This window comes from Oxyura jamaicensis, chromosome 3 (assembly GCF_011077185.1).
Source record: "Oxyura jamaicensis isolate SHBP4307 breed ruddy duck chromosome 3, BPBGC_Ojam_1.0, whole genome shotgun sequence".
Classification (NCBI taxonomy): domain Eukaryota; kingdom Metazoa; phylum Chordata; class Aves; order Anseriformes; family Anatidae; genus Oxyura; species Oxyura jamaicensis.
In genome coordinates, this window is record NC_048895.1 from 115,724,134 (window position 1) to 115,744,497 (window position 20,364).

The window sequence follows — 20,364 nt, forward strand, 5'->3', positions numbered from 1 at the left end:
TTAAAACCCTTTGATGAAATATATGGAAGTTTGTCCTGGATTCTCAGCTTTTGTTTTTACTGCTTGTTAATGTTCTTTTGGCTGGGAGGGACCTTTGTAATTGTTTCACGTGATTTACTGCAGGCTGGAGACTAAAACACGGGCTTTGTGATCAGAAAAGGCAAGAAAACATTTGTCACTACATATTTTATGCAAGGGAGCCGTCTTTTCCCCTGTGTTCAGACTCATGACTCGAATACATGTGTAGAGAGAAGGAGGCACTGAGTCACACTTGTCAAGCAGCAGAGACCACAATGCTCACAGTGGTGCAAATTTCTTAGTCAACAGATCTGTACGAGGAATGAGGAAAAACATCTTTAAAAGCTCATTAGTTAATTATCGTCACTGCAGATGGTGCCCAGCTGTAAGCTCCTTTCTGCTCATCTTAATCCCATTCCAAGTGGCTACCCCAGGCAGAATAGCCCGTTGGTTTCTTTTTCAGGAGAAGTGCTTGTGCATGGGAGCACTCGGCTGTGGGGAAAGCTGCGAGAAGGGGAGCGATGTAAAGCCTTAGGAAGAGAGATGGGGGCCTGTCCCCCTGCGTAGGCAGTGAGCAAGCAGGAGTGCTCCTCTATCTTTCGTTTGTAGGGACGAGCAACGCAAAGAGGGGAGTTTTCTCTGCCTGGCTTTTGATCTCCTCTGTGAGCACTCAAGGGAGGCCTGACCAGGGATGGATTATTGACCTGAGCAAAGCTATGTATCTGGATTACCTTTGGTGTGGTGAGTTGAATCTTGCTCTTTTTGTGCTCTGTACACATACAAATTGATGTAGGGAAAAGGAGTCAATAAGGGAGATGCTGGACCAGTGGAAAATAGGAAGCAGCAGGAGGTTTGGTTTTAGTATTGATTATTATTATTTTCCAGTAGTTGTCCTGTCCTCTTTTATTATATCCTTCATTTCTTATTAGGAAAACAAGAAGCCGTTGATCTTCATGTGGGAGAAGTAGGTGCTCATGATAATTTAGAGCTATGCTTAGGGGGAAAGGTTGCTGATGTGATCAAACCATAGCCAGTGGCTGTGTCTTTCTCTGTAAAACAATGCAGACACTATCACTGGAAATTTTCCAAAGGCTGCCTTTTGTTTTCCTGGGAGGCTTTACAACAGGCTCTGGGTCCAATCCTTGGTGAGGTATTTCCCAAACAGATAGGTTTCCTTTCTGACCGGAGCTGGATTCCCATTTTCCTGATATAACTCATTATGGCTACCTGAAGTTTCTCTTGCTATTCAGGGACAGAAGGAGATTGAGTGGATCAAGTCCATAAGAAGATAAAGACTCCTGTGCATGGAGGGGACTCCTGCCTGTTTTACACAGTGCTGCCTAGGCAGGGAGCCAAGCTGCTCCCAGATTTAGTCCTATGTTCCCTGACAGCAGAGATTGTGACTTTCACCACAACCCCACCTGGGGGCCGCAAAGAATTTCTGCTCTGATTTTCTTTTGTAAGAACTCAGTAGCCCCCATGACCTTTTAGTTTTCCTTTCGTCTGCAATCTCCCAGGCTCTCTAAGCATGAGCTAAAAAGGTTGATGGTGAGGGACTTGTATTTTTGGCTAATACAGGCCTCATTAACCCATTTCTGTTTTTGAGTGAATTATTATTTTTTAAAAGAACTCAAGTTGAACAGAGGCTCATATAGTTGATGACACGAGGGTCACTTATAGCATAAAATTAAAATTTGACACTTTCAATAGTATAGGACACTAAATTTCATCCTGTAGGTCTTGGCTTTTTTTTTTTTTTTTTGGTACAATGTTTATACATCATGTTAGGAAACTCATAAAGTCAGGACCCTGCATCTTTATGGGCTGAATTAAAACAGAAGGAAGAAAGAATACTGATATAAATTTACTAGAAGTCTATAGGTCAGCAGCTTATTGAGCCTTTGGAGAGAGGATCAATGTTCAGTTGCCTTTTGCTCAAAACCCACCTGGTTTCATCTGTCTGTTTTGGAAAACATTTCCTGGTGGCCACACTCTTGATCTGGGGATTTCTGCATCTGTGATTTATTTATTTATTCTGTAGAGTTGGAATCAATACTTGTATTTGTTTTCCAACATCTGAAAATACAATAGGTTCTTGGCCTGTCTATAATCACTGCAAATTATTGGTTGTGATGACAACTCATTAGTATTTATCACTGGACATCCTCTGCTCCCTAAAATTGCTCCTTAGAGCAGCTGAAGGCACAATATAATCTGTCCATCTCTTGCTGCCTTTTTTTTTTTTTTTTTTTTTTTTTTTCCCTTTTTCCTGCTTCACTGGATCTCTCTTGGCTCACCTTTGGAGCTTTAATAGGATTTTTCTCATCTCTTTCATTTATTTCCTTGTAATTATGGTTGTGTTCTCACTGTCTCTTGGAGAAGCTTGAATTTTTTTGGCCAAATAGGTGAGTTTTATTGCCATAAATTAATTCTGTTATAAATTTGATCTTACTGCATGTAAAAAAAAAAAAGGACAAACTGCACATTCATGTGTAAAATGTGACTTCCACAGCTTATGCAGTGTTTTATTTATTTATTGTATTAAAAATAAAATACTTTGGAGAGAGACAATGATTCCTCTCTGCCTTTTACAGTGCATTTTTTTTCTAAAGTTTCTCTTCCTGTTTAAAAAAAAATAAAAAAATTTCCCAGTCTAATTTTAAATAACCTGTGATAAGGGCCTTCTACTACTTCATTTGCGGATTATTCCAACCTAAATGACTTCAGTTCCCCCTTTTCACATTTTTGTCCCATTACATCTATTTATACCCTCTCGCTCCACAAGGAGCAATCCTTCTGCATGCCTGGGAAGAATTAGCACCTTAACATTTCAACCACAGAGAGAATTACAAGCACACAGGAAAATCAAGACCCAGGTGCAGCCAGTGCCAAAGCATTGGTTCAGAAGAGTCTTGATTTCATCTATTTGTGTAGTGCCTACGCTCAGCAGCTTCCCCTCGGCCTAACTTATCTCCTGGCTTGCAGCACACACTCATTCCTCATTGTTCCCTTACTAGGGCTGAGAGCTCCTAACAATGGAGATCCTACTTCTTCCTTGGCTCTCGGCTCCCTCCTGCCTGCCAGCTCTTTTATTTTCCCTCAGGCATTAGTTGGCCAGGCAATGTATATTTAGTGCTTTCAATCTTTTTTTCTCCCCCCCCACCCCCCCATCTAACCAACCCCTTAATCATTTTGCTGCTTTTCTCCAAAACCTCTCAAAAATTGTCAGCATCCTGCAGGCTTGTGGCTGTCTGATGTTATCCTTATCCTTTCTCCCCCTGCAAGGCATGGAAGTTAGGTTTGTTGCTTTACTTCCTGAGGTGTTTCTGCTGATGTTGGTGGCCTGGATTGTGTGAGCAGAGCCCTGTATGTACTTAAAGGCTTACTGAGCGAGGTGGGCTACTGAGGTGGCACTGCCAATCCCTCTGTGCAGCTTTCAGAGCTGCTCTCCCAGAAACAATGCGCCTTTGTCAGAAATAGGCCTTATCTCTCTGTCTCTGCTTTAGAGAGGCAGTGTAAATCAATGTCAGGATCAAAGAGACAAAGGTTGTGTTTCTAGCGCTGCCCCGGTGGCCTAATGAGTGGGTACAGGACTCAGAAAAGGTAGACAAAAGCTGAAATAGAAACCATCTGGTGCTCCAGGAACCATGACTATCACTCGTGGTTTGGTCTACAAAAACCTGAGAGCCCAAGCACTTGTAGGCTCACCAGCCTGCCTGCTTTCTACCCACCCTCTGTGCTATGGGATTCAGCTGGACCTCAGGGTTCAAAACCCCCTTGGAAGGAGCCAAGAGAAGCTGAGGGCACTGGGGTTGTTTCCTCTTCTCCAGAGGAGGTTCAGGGGAGACCCTATTGCTCTCTGCAACTACCTGAAAGGAAGGTGTGGGGAGCTGGGGGTCGGCCTCTTCTCACAGGTAATAGTCATAGGACTAGAGGGAATGGCTTCAAGTTGTGCCAGGGGAGGTTCAGGTTGGAAATGAGACATTTCTGCTCAGAAAGAGCAGTCAGGCATTGGGCCGGTTGCCCAGGGAGGTGGTGGGGTCACCGTCCCTGGGGGTGTTCAAGGAGAGGTTGGATGTGGTGCTTAGGGACGTGATTTAATGGGTGACATTGGTGGTAGGGGTGTGGTTGGACCAGATGATCTTGGAGGGCTTTTCCAGCCTTTTTGATTCTATTTACTGATGGCCTGGTCATGGCACATGCAGGACCACCTCGGTACAGCCCAGTCAGGCCACAGTGAAGTGAGTCTGGCTGACACTGCAGCACCCAGAGAGCTGAGGTGACCTCTTCATGCCTGATCACAGCATGGAGGTGGGCAAGCCTGCTCCTGCCAGCAAGCCTGGGCCCGTGCTGACTGGCAGCATGGATGTCCTAACATGTGCGTTTGTCGTCAGTCATTTCAGCAGCAGCCTCGGAGCACTGTTGGAATCCAGGGAGACAATAAATCTGTAGAAACTGTCTTCTTGCTCAACAAATCCATTGCGTGTCCCAGAATCACTTTGTGCCAGTTATGCTCCTTGAATGTGTTTTTAGACTTTGCTAGCCTGGTGCAGTCAATAAAGTTGTTTGCTGCCTTATGGAAGAATACATTCAGGTGCCAATTAAGTTCCTACTGCTGCACTGGGTTGCACTGGGAGTGACAGAAGAGCAGAGCATGCCTTTCAGAGCCCTGACAAAGCAATAAGGAATATTTGGAATATTCCACCTTGTGTTAATAGGAAGAAATACTTGTGTTTCCAGGAACTTTTTATACTAACTGTGCAACAGAAAATAATGAGTTATATCCTAAATATAAGAGGTAACTGACAGATCCTGCAGCTGGTTCAATAAATTAGTTTGATTTATTTTTTTTTTTCTTCCTGCTTGAGGGAGCAGTTCCTGCTGCATCAAAGTTTGTTTGGAATTACCCTATGCAAACCTCTCACAGATTTCTTTTGCTCGGTGGCTTGGTTTCTTCTTCTGCATTCTTTGTGTGTTAGTGGACTGGGCTTAGTCACCAGAGTCACCTGATGTCATCCTCACGTCTTGACTGCACAAGCCAGTCTTGTGCCACTGAGAGCTGGCCATGAGGTCTTGCAGGGTGGTGGTTCTGACTTGCCTCCATGAACACCTCAGCAAGCCCGTGAGCACTATTGGCAGATGCTCTTGCCACTAAAGCTCAGGGGAAGTGAACACCAAAGTCGGACAACCATGGCAATTGGCCAATCCATGAGAAAACTAGTACAAGGAACCTTAGGTATATCTTGCAGTACTTTTCCAGACTATTCCGTTTTTGCTGGGGATTCATTTACTCGCTTCAACACGCTATCGCTTTAAGCTTCCTCAAAGGCACGCAAAGCCTCTTAATAAATAATCTTTCTATTTCTTATCACATCTGCCTTTGAGTGAGAGACAGGACAAATGGGACAGCGTTCATATCTGAATCCAGGTCAGGATCAGATGTAGGCTGGGAAATGGTGGTAAAAAGGAGATGAGTGATGACTGTGGTGTTGTATAAGCTTTGCATTAACTCCTACATGGTTTAGAAACTCTGTATTTTGAGGATGGGTATGAGGCCAGAGAAGGGAGGTGCATTGCAAGGTCTACATTTCTCCCTAGGCTTTCACAAGGGATACGTAGATGTAACATCTGAATGCCTCCTGCTCTGTAGATTGCAAGATGTGAGCTGAATTGGCCAACCCTAGCAATTTTCAGGACAGGCAGGAGCAAGAAAGAAGGTGAAGATATTCAGAGCTGTGGAGGGTGGTAAGGGTGAATGCAAAAACATGGATAACCAGAGGGAAGCCACCAGACTGCAGAAGAAAAGACCCTTATCAGCAGGATTTTGAAGAGACCTAGGGTAATGTTTGGAAAGGTGGAAGATTTGTGAAGGTTGAGATAAGCTAACTCAGAGACAGGTGTTTTAGCAAGAAGGGATGGCAGGAGATTTTGGGGAGATTACAGCCAAGGAACTGTAGGATTTGGCAACAATCCAGGTGCGAGTGTTTGGTGTGAAGGAGATGTAGGTGTTGAATACAACACAGAGCTCATGAGCTTGAGTGTCATACAAGAGCGAGGAAGGCTGGGGGAGGGAAGAGTTTGTGGTGAAAGATAAGGAGGCGTTCTTTTAGCCGCGATAAGTGTTGGCAGACCCACATCTGGGAAAGAGCCCAGAGAGAGGACAGGAGAGGCCCAGCGGTGGAGAGCTGCACCTGCTAGCATGGATGGGAGAAGTGATGTCAGCTTGTGTCATGACATCAAGGGAGCACGATGTCTACAGGAGAGAGAAGGAGGATGGGGAAGAAACACCAGAGCAATCAGAGGAGAGGAGGGAAGGCTGCAGAAGATGGCCAGTATCTCACAAAGAAAATTGAGGCTGTCAGAGGTGGTGACCAGTGCTAGAGAGGGCAGCTGTATATCTCAAGGACAGCTCAAGAACAGGAGGAACAGAAGGAGGTGGCTTTTTTGAGCTTTTAATGTTAAATTCAACCTGTTCTTTTTAAAAAAACGTATTTTACCACTCTGATGTTTTTATGGTTAGAAATTAATCTGAACCTTTCTGTCAGTGAAGTTTAGATTTTCAGTGCAAAAAAAAGTTTTTATTATTTTTTTAAGGGTCAGCACAGGAAAAAATCTGACCCCCACCCTGCTATTTCAGATTAATATTCTTTTTAAGCATTTCACACATTCAGTTCAGATTCAGGACACAAGGGATGACAGATGCATCTGATAAAACATCTCTATCATTGCCACCAGCATTCATCACCTTGAGCTTCTTTTCCAAACAATGGATAGAAATAATAGTTTTAAGAGAGTTTATCTGAGCCATCCAGTTTAGGATGAAATTGATATGGTCTAAAAGAGACGGTGCTTTTCTGATCACTCTGAAGGGATCCAGAAGTGTCTGTCTAAGGTGGAAACCTTACAGAGATTCACATCCAATCAAAAGGGATATATTTAGCCATGATGCCCAGGCCTTGGCTCATCCCGATCCCTGCCCCCTTCTATTGCACATGAGCTCTCCAGCACCAACACACCTGGGAAAGAGCATGTGCATAGGAAATGGCCATCATTGTAATGCAGCCGGTGGTGGGGAGAAGGCATTGTCCCTTCTGCTCCTGCACAGTGCCCAAAAGGAGCAGGTGTTCAGCCAGCAGTGGTCCCAAGAGATCACTTGAGTTGCACCAAGTCCTGCTAGCTTATCTGATCTGAGAATCTGGCACTTCGGTTCAATGCATAAGGAAAAGAAAGAACAGTTTGTTTTAAAAGTGTAGGCAAGCAAAAGACAGAAATCACCAAGTTTAGGCTTTGGCCAGGGTACCAGTATTAGCAATGCTAACCCTTGATTAAAGGTCCAAGTTCCACTGAAATGAATTAAGTTTGAGAATAAGGAAAACAGGAATAATGTAAATCTTAGGGGTAAAGAACAAGTAACAGAAAAAGCAGGTCCATTAAAAATGAAAAAAGAGGACAGTGGCTCAAAACTGGCTGAGTTATTGAACTCCTTTTACAAAAAAAAAAAAAAAAAAAAAAGCTCTCCTGAAGAAGAAAACTGTAAGAAAGTAATTTGGACAGGATTTTCAGTGAGGAAGGAAGTCACTATACAAAAAATCCCTATTGGTAAAGAACAAGTGGAGGAATCAGGAATCCTTGGAAAAGTTGGAAAGCGCACAGGTCAGCTGGGCTGATCGTGTTGGCATGTTGGACGTTAGAGAATGAGTTAAGAAACTAACACATTTCTCCCCAGAGACAACTGATGTTAACTGGGATGAATAAAGGAGAAAGGACTTGGATAATATCCCTGTTCTGTGTGTTTTGTTTTGTTTTTCTCCTACTAATCAAAGCCAAAAGGAGAGAGTCATTCCAGGTGAGACATTGTGTCTTCTAGTAAAATGGAACAATTGTTAAGGCAGAAATAACTCCACGGCTGTATGGCACAAAAAGTATAGACAAAAGCCAAATAAATATGCAGTGCCAGAGAAAAATCGACTGCTTCTACTGCTTATCGAATTTTTATAGTGCCTAATTTTACATAGAAATTTGTTTCAAAGGGATATAGAAGATAAGCTTTTACACACTGCAAAATGTAAGTAATAAGCATACTTGAAAAAAGAGTATCTAGGAAGGAAAGAATTGGTATAAAGAGGCCTAGAAAAGTGAGAAATGGTCAGGAAAAAATAGATAAATGCTGGAAAAAACAAACAAACAAAAAAAAACCAAAAAAGTCACATATAGTAATCTCAAGTAAACTTTGTGTTGGAAATAAAAGATTGAGAAATGTAGAACTGGGAAATGAGTTTTATGGAGGATGAAAACACTATGATACAAGTGTCTGCTGTGTTGCACATATATTCATGTGCTCTTGTTCCTTTCATGTAGTCAATCACATCAGTTCTAGGTTTCTGAATTTTGTAAGCTGCTCAGATCCTGCCATGCTGAGGTGGCACTCTATCTGACGTGACACGTAGCACATCTGCTTATCAGTTTCCTGGCCCAAAAGTCCAGATCAGCTTGGACATGACATATGAAGCCTCCTCTCAAAAGGAGAATAACTTTGCATTTCCCCATAATTACCAGAAATGTGAGTAAAGGGCAGTGCAGGTTACCTCAATACCTGACTCTCTAACGCAGCAGTATTCTTAGGGAATGCCCAGTATGGCACTAGAAATTAAATACATTATACTGAGGAACTTGGAGAACTGATTGACGGGAGACAACAGGATGTGTAGGGGAAGAAATAGCGAATGGGCCACCACCATGCCCATCTTTCTGCTCACAAAGAGAGCGTATCAGATGTTCTGTGTGCAGTTTGTCATCTAGTTTTATTACACTATACTCATAAGTTCCCCTCTCCTCATGCTTCCTTCTAAGCAGAAAGGAAATCAATTCCACATCTCAGGAGTTTGAACTAAGCTTTAGTACAGTGTTGAGGAACCAACCTTGGCAAGGTCTGTCCAGTCTGAGGTCCCAGTGCCAGCACTGGATGTTTATGACTTGGTCCCTATTCTCTGAAATGAGTCCCTATTCTATCATGAGCTTTGGTCCTCAGTTTCATAAGTGTTTCATAAATTACTTATCATAGAATCCTAGAATGGTTTGGGTTGGAAGGAACCTTAAAGGTCATCTAATTGCAATGCCCCTGCTATGGGCAGGGACACCTTCCACCAGCCCTTGGACACTGCTAGGGATGGGGCACCTGGGATGCACAGGTTGCATAGTGAGGGTGACTCTTGGTGAAATAATGATGCTTCTCAACCATATTTTATTTCATGATGAAAGGACTCAAGTTCATAGTTTAAGTCCATGACGTAACTCAAAGACTGATATACCATCTCTGGAGATATTTTCTGCAGAATAAATAGTTTTAAAAAGTAAAGAGAACTGGAAAAAGATAGCAATTTCAGAAGAGTTTCTTTCTTTGCACCACTGGTTTGTTGCTGAGAAACTAATTAGATAATGTATCTAGAATAGGAGGGAGATTTACTGTAGGTGAATCTGATCCCTGAGACTAATTCTTATCCTTCAGAAAGCCGGGCTTCTTGATTACCTAGGTTAAGAGCAATGTAATCCTTTGCATTGAAGCCTGTAGGTGGAAATAAAACTCAGACTGCTGCACTCAAAAGGCTGACTTATTTCAAACTTATATGGACTCAAGTAAAGGAAAAGCAATACATTTTTTTTTTTTTTTTTTTGGTAATATCTAAGCTGCATTTTGCAGGCGGTTACTTTTATCTACTGCATCCTAGCACTTCATCGTGCACTTCAGAGAAGAGTCTGTCTCTCTATAACCATGTCCTAGGTAGTTATGGACAATGACGTGAATTCCTCCAAGTCTTTTCTCCAGACTGAACTATTTTTGTGCTTTCATGCTTCCTCAGCACATCATGTGCTTCTATCACATCCTATCATCTTGGTGGCTTTTGCTGGGTTCACTGCAGTATGCCACTATATTTCTCACGCTGTGGAACACAAACCTGGACACAGTGTCCAAAGTGGTCTCAGAAGTGCCAAGCAAAAGGGAATTATGACTTCTTTTGGCCCACTTATGAGACTCAACGCTAATGTAGTGCAGTAAGTAAATGGCATTCTTTGCCACAAGGGCTTGCTCCTGTTCAACGGGACCCTCACATTCATTTCTGAAAGGCTGAGCATCTATTTCAAGTCCTGCCTTGCTCTTCCAGCCCTAGGGCTCTGCAAAGACCAACCTGCCTGTTACACTTTTGCTTTGAGTAAAATAAACATCCAGAGCATAGGCATGGACACCAATATAAGAGCTTGGGTAAGCGGATGCTCTGAGAGAGGATTTAAGTGAAGCAAACATTGTGTTTTAGCACAGAAGATAGAGGGTTGCAACTCCAGCATGCCTTCTGGCTTACTTGTGCAGTGATGTGCTTCAGGGGAGGGCTACAGTGGGTGCAGTTACAAATGTACTGCTCCTACCAAGAGATGGTTTTGTGCATGCTTGACACCAGCTCTGATGAGAGCCTGGGTGATGACGAGTGGTGTGTTTTAAGCTCAGTCACCCACAGAACAGAATTCTCTTTTCCAGACAAAGAAACATTTCAAGTCCTACACAGAGTTTGACAATCCTTTTCAAGTAATTTTAAGTAACAAATAAGTTGGGGGGAAAATACACAATCTACCTGCTCTGTCTGCAGGGAACTCTTATATAATCACTGGCAAATGTATATAGTCCCAGTTCAATGGAGTTTTTCCCTTTTATACACCAAATGTTTCAAATTTTTGCAAATTGCATTTTTAATTTTTTTGTCAAAGACAAAAGACAATTTTTAAGTGAAAAGGAAAGTACATTTTTAATGTGATACTTTGTCTTGGTCAGAACATAAACGTTACAGAATCATAGAATATCCCGAGTTGGAAGGGACTCATAACTCCAACTCCTCGCACCGCACAGGTCTACCCAAAAGTTTAGATCATGTTCTAATATGTAGAATATTGTTCTAATATGTTAAAAATATGTAACATATTCCTTCTAAGTAAGATCATTTTGCCACTTATTTTTTTTTTCTCTCTCATAAACGGTGCAAAGTAAATTGAAATGCACCTTTTTAAAGGAACATGGTTAGGTCTTACAAAATGATGAGTCACCTTTCTTGCCAGAAACTCCCACCTTTTCTGGGAAAATTTTCAAATGAAATGATGTCGCTCATCATTTCCCAAGAATGCACACCTGGATTTTTCAACCAGCCCCATTCCAAATGTTAATGATGACCTGTAAATTGTTCTTTGGTCTGAAGAAATGACTTTAAAAATGTTAAGTTACTGTAAAAATGGCAGCTACAGTTACCTGAGTGGGAAGAGAAACTGCAAGTTTATTTATTAGCATTAAAAATAATAATAATAACATTGGGCTTATTCAGGCTAGAGAAAAGGTACAGTTGTTTAGCAGTAAGTGGGATTAACCATTGGAACTGTGTCTTCTGGGCAAGGTAGATTCCTGATGAGTTATTAAGTGTTAAAGTCAAGCCTTGATGTTTCTCATAAAGTCTTTCTCATATCTCAAAGACAGGTTATGGACTATATGCTCAATTCTTTGACAGTTCCCCGCCTCATCTCAGGCTTTTTCTGGAGAGGGACCTGGATTCCTCTCCTTCTCCTACGTACCCAACAGAGAGAATTCTGCAAAATCCTACCCTCCCAGGTACCTAGCTGAGAGTGAGAGAACAGAAGATAAAGGCAGATGTGTGGAGACATGGTGCAGATGTATTTGGGATCCCAGGTGATTTTGGCTACGAGCTGACATGAGATGTAAGATTTTGAGATGTCATTTGATTTGTGGTTGGAAATGGAAAAATAGGGGCCAGCCTGCCTGGCACGGCCCTGAGAGGTTGGAATGGCCTCCAAAAGGGGTTCAGTCTTTTGCATGGATGGACTCCTACAAATTTTCCTGTAGAGCTGGTGACCTCTTATAGTGAATACAAGCCAACAGAGAGATGACCATGATCCTCTGAATCAAGAACCGCATGGCAATGATCTCTGTATCCTGAAAGGTATGCTGCCCATGGAGGGAAAAGCAGTGCTGTATAAGAAGGACTTCATAGTGTCACAAGCACTAACTTTACATTTGGAAGACTCACATTAAGGATATGAGATGTAAAACTCACTGAACATATTCTTGCAGGATCCTCAAATATCTGCACTTCCAATAATAGCCCTTTATGACTGGTCTCTCTGAAAGTAATTGGTTTCTACTAAAGAAGATGCTTAGTGCTGTAACTGACATCAGTTCAGAGATGCAGGGCTACATAAGTAGGGAATAAATATTGCTAGAAAAAAAAGAATTCCAGTTCATAGAGAAGTGGGGTTTCCCACTGATCTTGTGTTTGAATCCAACAGATTGACTGATTATTCTGATGTGTTTTCTTTGCAAAGAGGAAGTGCAAGAGACAGTCTCTTATAGGTGAATTGTGAAAGAACAAGTCACTTGCCAACATTTATCATTCACATGTTGCTTATTTGTCCTTATTTTGTGCCCAAAGCTCAGTGATCCAACTGTTGAACATTCATCTGAGAACCTGAGTTTGATATCTGCACTGAACTTGAAAATGTTTGGGTTAGGATTCACTGGACTTTCCTATGAAGACAATATTTTATTTCAATTCTCACCCCTCTATGTCCTAAATAAGTAACTATCAGCCATCTCAGAAGTAACTAACCTATAAATAAATCCTTCAGAGCTATGTTCATCTCTACTGTAACTCCATTGATTTTCCTGGTGCTATTCATAAGATAAATTTAATTCCAAAGTATGGCTGCTGAATGGGTGGGTTGATGAACAGATCGGCGAGGTGGCTGAGGAAAGTTATCCAGATCTCTGTAGGTCCTTATGCAAGGTGTCTTTATGCAATATTACCTCTTTGCCTTGATTGCATCCTCACTTATACTAGTATGATTGAGAGGAGTGTCACCGAGTCAGATTTACACTCCAGTTACATGGGCGCAAGCAAGAGAAGGATTGGGCAAACTTTACCTAAAGCCCCAGTGGATTTGAGAGCCTACTCCAGAAGATTAGGTAGCTTTTCTTTCTATCATTAGCAACACAGTCCTGATTAACCCTCCGAGCTGTAGTCAGTCATTTTGAGGACAGTTTGACTGACAGCATGTAGCCCACACTTTTCCCTGCATTGTCCAGTGCATTAGATCTTGGAACTGGTTGGTTGGTTGGCTTGGTTTTTGTTTTTGTTTTGTTTGTTTTGTTGTTGTTTAATTTTATTGATTTATTTTTAACCTATTGGATATTCAATGAGAAAAGTCATCTTGAGCAAGCAGCATGAAGTATTTCAATGTAAGTATGTATTGAGATTCCTCTGTTATGTATCTCTAAAAAGGTAGATTTGGGCAATATGACTATTTTTGTTGCCTTGCCAGATATTCAGTAGAATTTCCTTCTCATTCTGAAACTTCAGATTAACAGTAAAACACTCCTCCCTGTGGGAGCTGTTTATATTTCATGCAGAGCATTCATAGTAAGTTTTCTTCACATCGCATGCTGCTTCATAAGAGGCTGTCTGACAGACCATCTAGGCTTGGGTGGTTGACTAACTTGCCCAAATTTAAGGGAAAATATTTCTTTGCATTTGTGATCCCTTACCCACCTCATGAAATTATTCCCAAAGAAAATTAGCATTAGGAAAATATTTTATGATTCATACCTTTTTTTTTTTTTTTTTTTTTTTTCCATATTTCTTTCAATATAATTCAGCAGCTTGAGAAAGTAGAATAAATCACTGGGAAATTGTTACATTTCTAGGAACACAGCCAGAGTATTGTGGATCACCATTGGTCCAGGACCACAATTTGTCTGGATAATGGGTTTGTTTGGAAATTATATTGCCGGTGTCTGAAAGCTCTAATGTGGGATTCATAGAGAAAAGTTAGAGCCAACTTTATGAAAGCTGTTGAAAAACAGAGAAATAAGATATTTATTTTCTGGAAGATAGAGTGATGGATTGACCTTTAACTGGGAAATAAATAACTGAATAATTGCTTGGTGAAATATGCACATGGAAAGAATAAGTCATTGCTGAAATCTGTCAGTGTGTAAGGATATCAAAAACCAGAGATTTGTCAAAATAATAATCTTTCAAATAGTACCTAATGTATTTTCTCACCTAGCCCAGGTTAAATTTTCATCTATTGCAGAAATGAATGTGCTGTAGTACAAAGTGCACAAATGTTTCACTTGAGAGTAGCATAGTAAGAAAATAATGGGTTTGCTCTAAAAAGTGGTAAAAATCAGTGTTTATGGTTTTTCTTTTTTTTTTTTCCTTTTATTTTTTTTTAATGCTACACCTCTGAAAATGAATGACAAAATTCCCATCAATTACAGAGCTCACATAACTGGTCCTCCAATGAATAATTTGCCATTAGGATAACTATTTTATTGAAACTAGAACTTTATTCAGCTGCTCAAAGTACTGTAACCTTGAAAAAAAAAATAAAGGAAACACGTCATTAGAGATACATTTATTGCTTTCTCATTTATGAACACATTTTTTTTGTGTGTGTGAGTTTTTTGAAGTTGCCCTAGAAAACTACTATCAAATAAGAACACAATTTGGAAACTAAACTGGGTGTAGGTGCAGACAGAAACCACCACCAAAGATAAGGTCTCTAAATGCCATTTTGAGACTCTCCACATAAGTTTGAATAATTAAATCAAAGAGAACTGTAGCATCACTCTTCATGTTCATAAATTGTCATTCATCGTATTCATTATGACTAATATTTTAGCATATGGAAATAGTGTTATTATTATCATTATTATTTTCCATGTCAAAAAGAAAGTATCTTCTTTTCTGGCATGGTAGTTTCATCCCATGTGTGATCTGAATTTTTTAGTGATTGACTTCTGAGACTATGCATTTGATAAGGGTAAGCAAAGAAGAGTAGAGTTCACTCTCTTTTCAATGTGTCTCCATCATAGCAAATAGATTAAAAATAGTTGGGTTCCAAAAGGTGGATTTCAACCTCCAGACTCAGACTGAAGTCACCTTAGCTTTGAAAGTGACGGATACCAGGAGCTCCCATAGAAATCTGACAAATCGTTGTCCTCATAGGTATGCTTATCATGCTGAATTCAAGTTTTCCCAAAATTTATCAGAACCAGATTTGTAGTTTTATTTGAAGTTTTGAGATTTGCCATAACTTATTTGTTTATCCATACCATGTTACATACATGGTATGGATTTTCATCCATGATCTTTTCTTAGCACACGATGATGGCATGGCCATGTGTGTTCTGAAACTGGGCTACTTTGGCTCTTGGTACAATCATATGTACGCTACAATGTGCAATCACTACATGAACAAATTCAGTATTTTTGTTTGATTTTGTGCCAGTTCACAGGGTTAAAGGGTTGCATGAGAATTTCAGCTCTCTGTTTGTAAAAATAAAGCCAAAGCAATCACTGTCTCTGACAGCTTCAGAGAAAACCTCAAAAATAGAAGCAAAGCACAAAGCTCAAAAGGACAACATTACACAAATATCATTTTTTTGTGGGTTTTGCTTGGGGTCTGACTCATGGCTTTTGTGCCTCAGGGCTACTAACACTGAGTGAATTTGCATTGGCATCTGCAGGACAAGGACGGTTTAACAGTGAGGAGCAGGGTTATGGCTACTCCTGCTGCTGGGTTTCCTCGTAGCTACCTCACAAACCCATGTGTCAGAACCAGAGATGGTAAAACAATTGTGAGGAAAACAAACTTTGCTGGCATGCAAGTCAGGCATTGATTTTGCATGGCTCCAACAAACCCTAATCTAGTTTTGCTTCTCTTGCAGGTACCTTTAAGCAAGAGGGATGACTCAGGTGCCTGCTGACTACCAGTCCACCACCAGCTCCTACAACTATGATCAGCCCCTTCCCTCCGTGGCTCGGACAAGCACTGTCACCCAGGTACCCCCGGCCAAAAAAATAACCTTCTTCAAAAGCGGGGATCCTCAGTTTGGGGGAGTGAAGATGGCCATCAACCAGCGAAGTTTCAAGAGCTTCAACGCACTCATGGATGACCTCTCTCATCGGGTCCCACTGCCATTTGGGGTACGAACCATCACCACCCCCCGAGGAATACATTGCATTAGTGAGCTGGACCAGCTGGAGGATGGAGGATGCTACCTTTGCTCCGACAAGAAATACGTCAAGCCTATTAGCATAACTTCTGCTGGACACAGGCCAGGCCCTCCTCGAAACAGTCGTCCATCCAGTACCTTGAGAAGAGCAGCTCAGGAGGGCAGGTTTGAAGATTATTCCACACCTTTCACTCAGCATGGCCCCAGAATACCCAAGAAAATCACTCTTGTTAAGAATGGAGAAACCAGTTTTCGGCGCTCAATTATCTTGAACCGCAGAAATGCTAGGAGTTTCAAAACACTCCTCGATGAGATTTCAGAGATCCTGCAATTCCCAGTGAAGAAGCTCTACACTGTTGATGGGAAGAAGGCAAGTGTCTCTGGTTCCTGGTGCTGGTCAGTTAACCTAACAGGTGTTATCACATCATTCTGTGATGCAAATCCTGTAGCTCACAAGGCCAATAATTTACCCACACAACCTTGACCCTTTGTACTTGTGTAGTTAGTGTCACATTAGTTACTTCTCTGTGAGTTACGTGTAGGGATAATGTAGAAGAATCCTGTCAGCCATTCAAGAACTCCATATAGCAGATACTGAATTGGGTTAATGGGAGACAATTTCTGACATATGCATAGGAACTTAATGTTTTGCAGCTGGGTATAAAATCCTAAATAAACCTTTAGTAATTGAGTTTCCCACCTTTTCCCAGGAAGTATGCCCCAACACCAATTTAAGTTTTCTGTATGTAACAACAGGAAATTCAACAACATAAGACAGCTCGTAGGTTATGCCTCTTGGTTGCATAGTTCCTAATGAATGGGATCCTGTTATGATGTGGGATCCTCAGCATTTTGAAAATGTAACTAATAAATGCATAAATGATTAGTGCATGAGTGAGATCAGGAGACACATTTTTGTTGATGATTTGGTGAACGTGCTAATTGGGGTGGACTCATACTAAATACAGGACAGGTACAACTCCTTTGTTCTGTTCCCAGAGGAATTTTATGACAAACCTGAGATTCTCCCAATTTCTTCTTCACCTCTTTGTAATGTAGAGTAACCTGTGCTTCTTCTGAAGAGGTCTCACATGTTACCCTGACTCAGCATGCAGCCAAGAGGAGCAGTCATCCTGTTCCTTGCCACATTTTCCACCTTTACAGTACAGCGTGCCACCTCCACAGTGGTAATGTTAAATACTATCGTGGTGTCATGTTTTGAATCCTATTGAAATGAATTTACTGAAGCCACTGAAATGATTTGGGTTGAAATGTCACATGATTCAGGAGGGGAAAAAATGGAGGATCATTTTTAACACACAACATGTTGACTTTGCACAGGGACAGGACCTTAAGCTAGCTTTCCCCCTTGGAGGCAACATGTTATAGGCCAATGCTTTCTGCTATGCCTACTACTTTGATAAGAGCCTTCTGTTCTCACCTGGAGGATCCAAGGAATCAGTTAGGTTCTTGTTTTCTAGCTTTCATTAATTTATTTGCAAAATGAAGTCCTGAAAATTTTGCTATATTCCACAGTTACATCTATATTGCTATAGATATAGTAATATATATATTACTAAAATATATATATATATATAAATGTGCCAGAGCAGCATTTCATCCGTCTCTTCTCCATTCTTCTTAATTCTTAACATCCTCCCTGGTTCAGAATTAGGGCCTGGGGTCATTAACCATAGAAATTTTGGATGTGGGCAGCCTGTGTTAGAGCAGCCAGACTGCTTCAGTTGGTCTCTATGCTGAAGAACAGGGCCTGGCACTGGTTGGTTTACTACTAGAAGTGTGAATTAAGGAGAAAAAAAAAAATCAACAAAACCACCCTGCTGATTTGTTATTTGTTATAATTGAGGGATAAGCATTATATTTTGTCAGTTATTTCTCCAGTTTTTAAGATCTGGTCTTCTGTTTAGTCTGTATGAAAATAATTACCTTGCTTAGTGGTAGTAACTCTCTCTTCTTCAAGTTTTAAGAATTTTCACCAATTTTTCTAAAGAAAAGTGTTGCCTCTTGATTCTTAGTGCAGTCATAATGTTCTCCTTGTGATTCTCAAATGAGTTTCCAACAGTTTTCCCTCTAGTCATTACAAACCCTTTTCCTCCTAGTTATTTTAAACAATAATATTTTAGCTAGGCTATGTAATAAAAGCTCTCTCTGTAAACACACTATCTTCACTGTTATTGTTACCTCCATCTTCACTTGAACCTAAAGATATGCAGTTACCTTCATTTTCACCTCTGCACTGCTGGTTTCCTGGTCATCCCATCTAAAGGTCTCTGTTCTTCCAGAGCCTGATGTTATTCCAGCATGCCAAGAGTCGACAAGGCATGGCTAGAATGACATAGGTCCTAACTGACCAGAAGTGGTCACTGTGGAGTATTTGAAGCTGATGAGCACCTATTATGCTGTACATGCTAAGATCTTTGACAGTTTAGGTGACAATCTGTGTAGTTCTCTTCAGGGAACAATGGGTCAACAACTTTGTCACTTCTTTTGCATTCATCTCATCCCCGTTCTCATCTGGACTTTTGTTCATTTAAATGTTCCAAGCCTAATGTGAATGTCAACTGGAAAGATACCGATGTTCTTTGTAGCAACTAGATGATTTTCTCTGATGTGCCAAAAAGTCTAAGATTATCTTCAATGTAGTGATAATGTTATTTTGAACAATAAATCCCAGGGTTCCCCTAGAGACCTACCTGCACCAAATCCCCCCAATGAGACCCTTCCCTTCTCCCCCAAGTTTTTCATCTGGAGAAACGTAGGTGGGGTTCAAGCAGCACCTAATCTAGACACGTTCCTATGAGATTTATTTTGTAGACATGAAAATTTTCATAACCCTCTTGTTGATAGTCAATAAGTTCATTTTCAGTACCTTATTAATTTAATTTGCACCGCTTTTATTCCTGTGCAGAATATCTTCACGATAGGTGACTATCAGCTTTGTCAGCTAACTCATAGCTAGGAAATCCAACTTCTAATATCTTTACTGGGGAATCTTTTAAAGTGTTTGTTGTTGTTGTTATTATTTACTTATTTATTTATTGGCCACTCTTAATCTGAATCACTTATCTCTTGCTTTTTAACTGTTCTTTACTGTTTATTCAGTGGTCGTTCCTGTTAGGACTTCCCAGAGGTTGTACCCTAGACTTTGCAAAGCATTTCAAACTATAAAAAAGTCACTTGGGCTTGGATTTTTCAAACCTTTTCTTTTCATAAGGATTCTCTAAACAATTTCTACTTTTCTGTCTAAATTTTTTGTCATACCTCATCTTCAAGATCTCTGTTCCCTATGCTTATGTCCCAGAGTTTTCATTAGATACTAATGGCTTCTTTGAGAAGTGAAAATGGTGAATTTATCACACTTTGGGGATTTCCTGAAATGATCTTCCTTCACTGGTGATTAAGATTAATTCCGACTATAAATGTTACCTTTATGCTTCCATTTTTATTTTCTGTTAGTGTCAATGAAATCATGCCTCTGTTGTTCCATGACTATTCAAAGATGTCTAGATGTTTCGTGTTTCTTGGGTAGTTCCTTATTTCTGCTACTATTTGCCTTTCAAATTATCTTATTTTATATATATATTTTAAATACGTATGCATGCATCTATGTGTTTTTCCTATGTATGTTGTATGTTGCAAGCCTTATTGCAGAGATCACTATTTCCTGGAAAGAGGACAGGGGAGAAGAGTAACTTTTAACATTCATTCCCATGATGCGACAGATGAGCTGACTAACAGTGAGATTCATTCCCTAGCAATGTATCTGGACTACTGCTTTATTCTGGCTTAGAATAATGTAATTCACAGCATTTGATAGGAGATTCACAGTGTCTTTTTTGCTGCCACTGTTTCCTTAATCTCTTGACAACTGAACATAAAAAAAGGAAAATCTCCTTTCCTGCAGATGAATCAATCCCTTCTTCCATCAGTGAAGGTGCTGTTCATAGACCTGCAAGTTGTCCCTTCAATCTGCCTTTGTTTTCTTCTACTACTATAACTCCAGACCTAAAGTTCAATCTTAAAATAAGTTAAATCAACTCTGGAAGAGAACGTATGATTAGCATACATTATCCCAGTGCCACTGTTATTATTTCTTTACCATCTTGTTGAGTAAACCCAGAACACTTCAAAATTACATATTTTGGTTTCCCATTATATATTTATGTGGGTATAAACTGAAAAACACAAGGAAGAATCTTGTTGTTATGTGTTTCTTTCATGCAGTATTGATTTGAAAAAGCAGAGAAGAAAGTATT

The 20,364-nt window shown here is 40.5% G+C and overlaps 1 protein-coding gene across 1 annotated transcript in view; it reads left to right on the top strand.

Annotated features, from left to right (window-relative positions):
• Window positions 1-653: 653 nt before the first annotated feature.
• RP1L1 (RP1 like 1) overlaps window positions 654-20,364 on the top strand; it is a 42,985-nt gene continuing 23,274 nt past the window's right edge. The window contains exons 1-2 of the mRNA XM_035322038.1: window positions 654-759; window positions 15,800-16,457. Of these exons, the coding sequence (XP_035177929.1) occupies window positions 15,819-16,457 (639 nt within the window). The 5' untranslated portion in view covers window positions 654-759; window positions 15,800-15,818. The remainder of the gene's footprint in view (window positions 760-15,799; window positions 16,458-20,364) is intronic.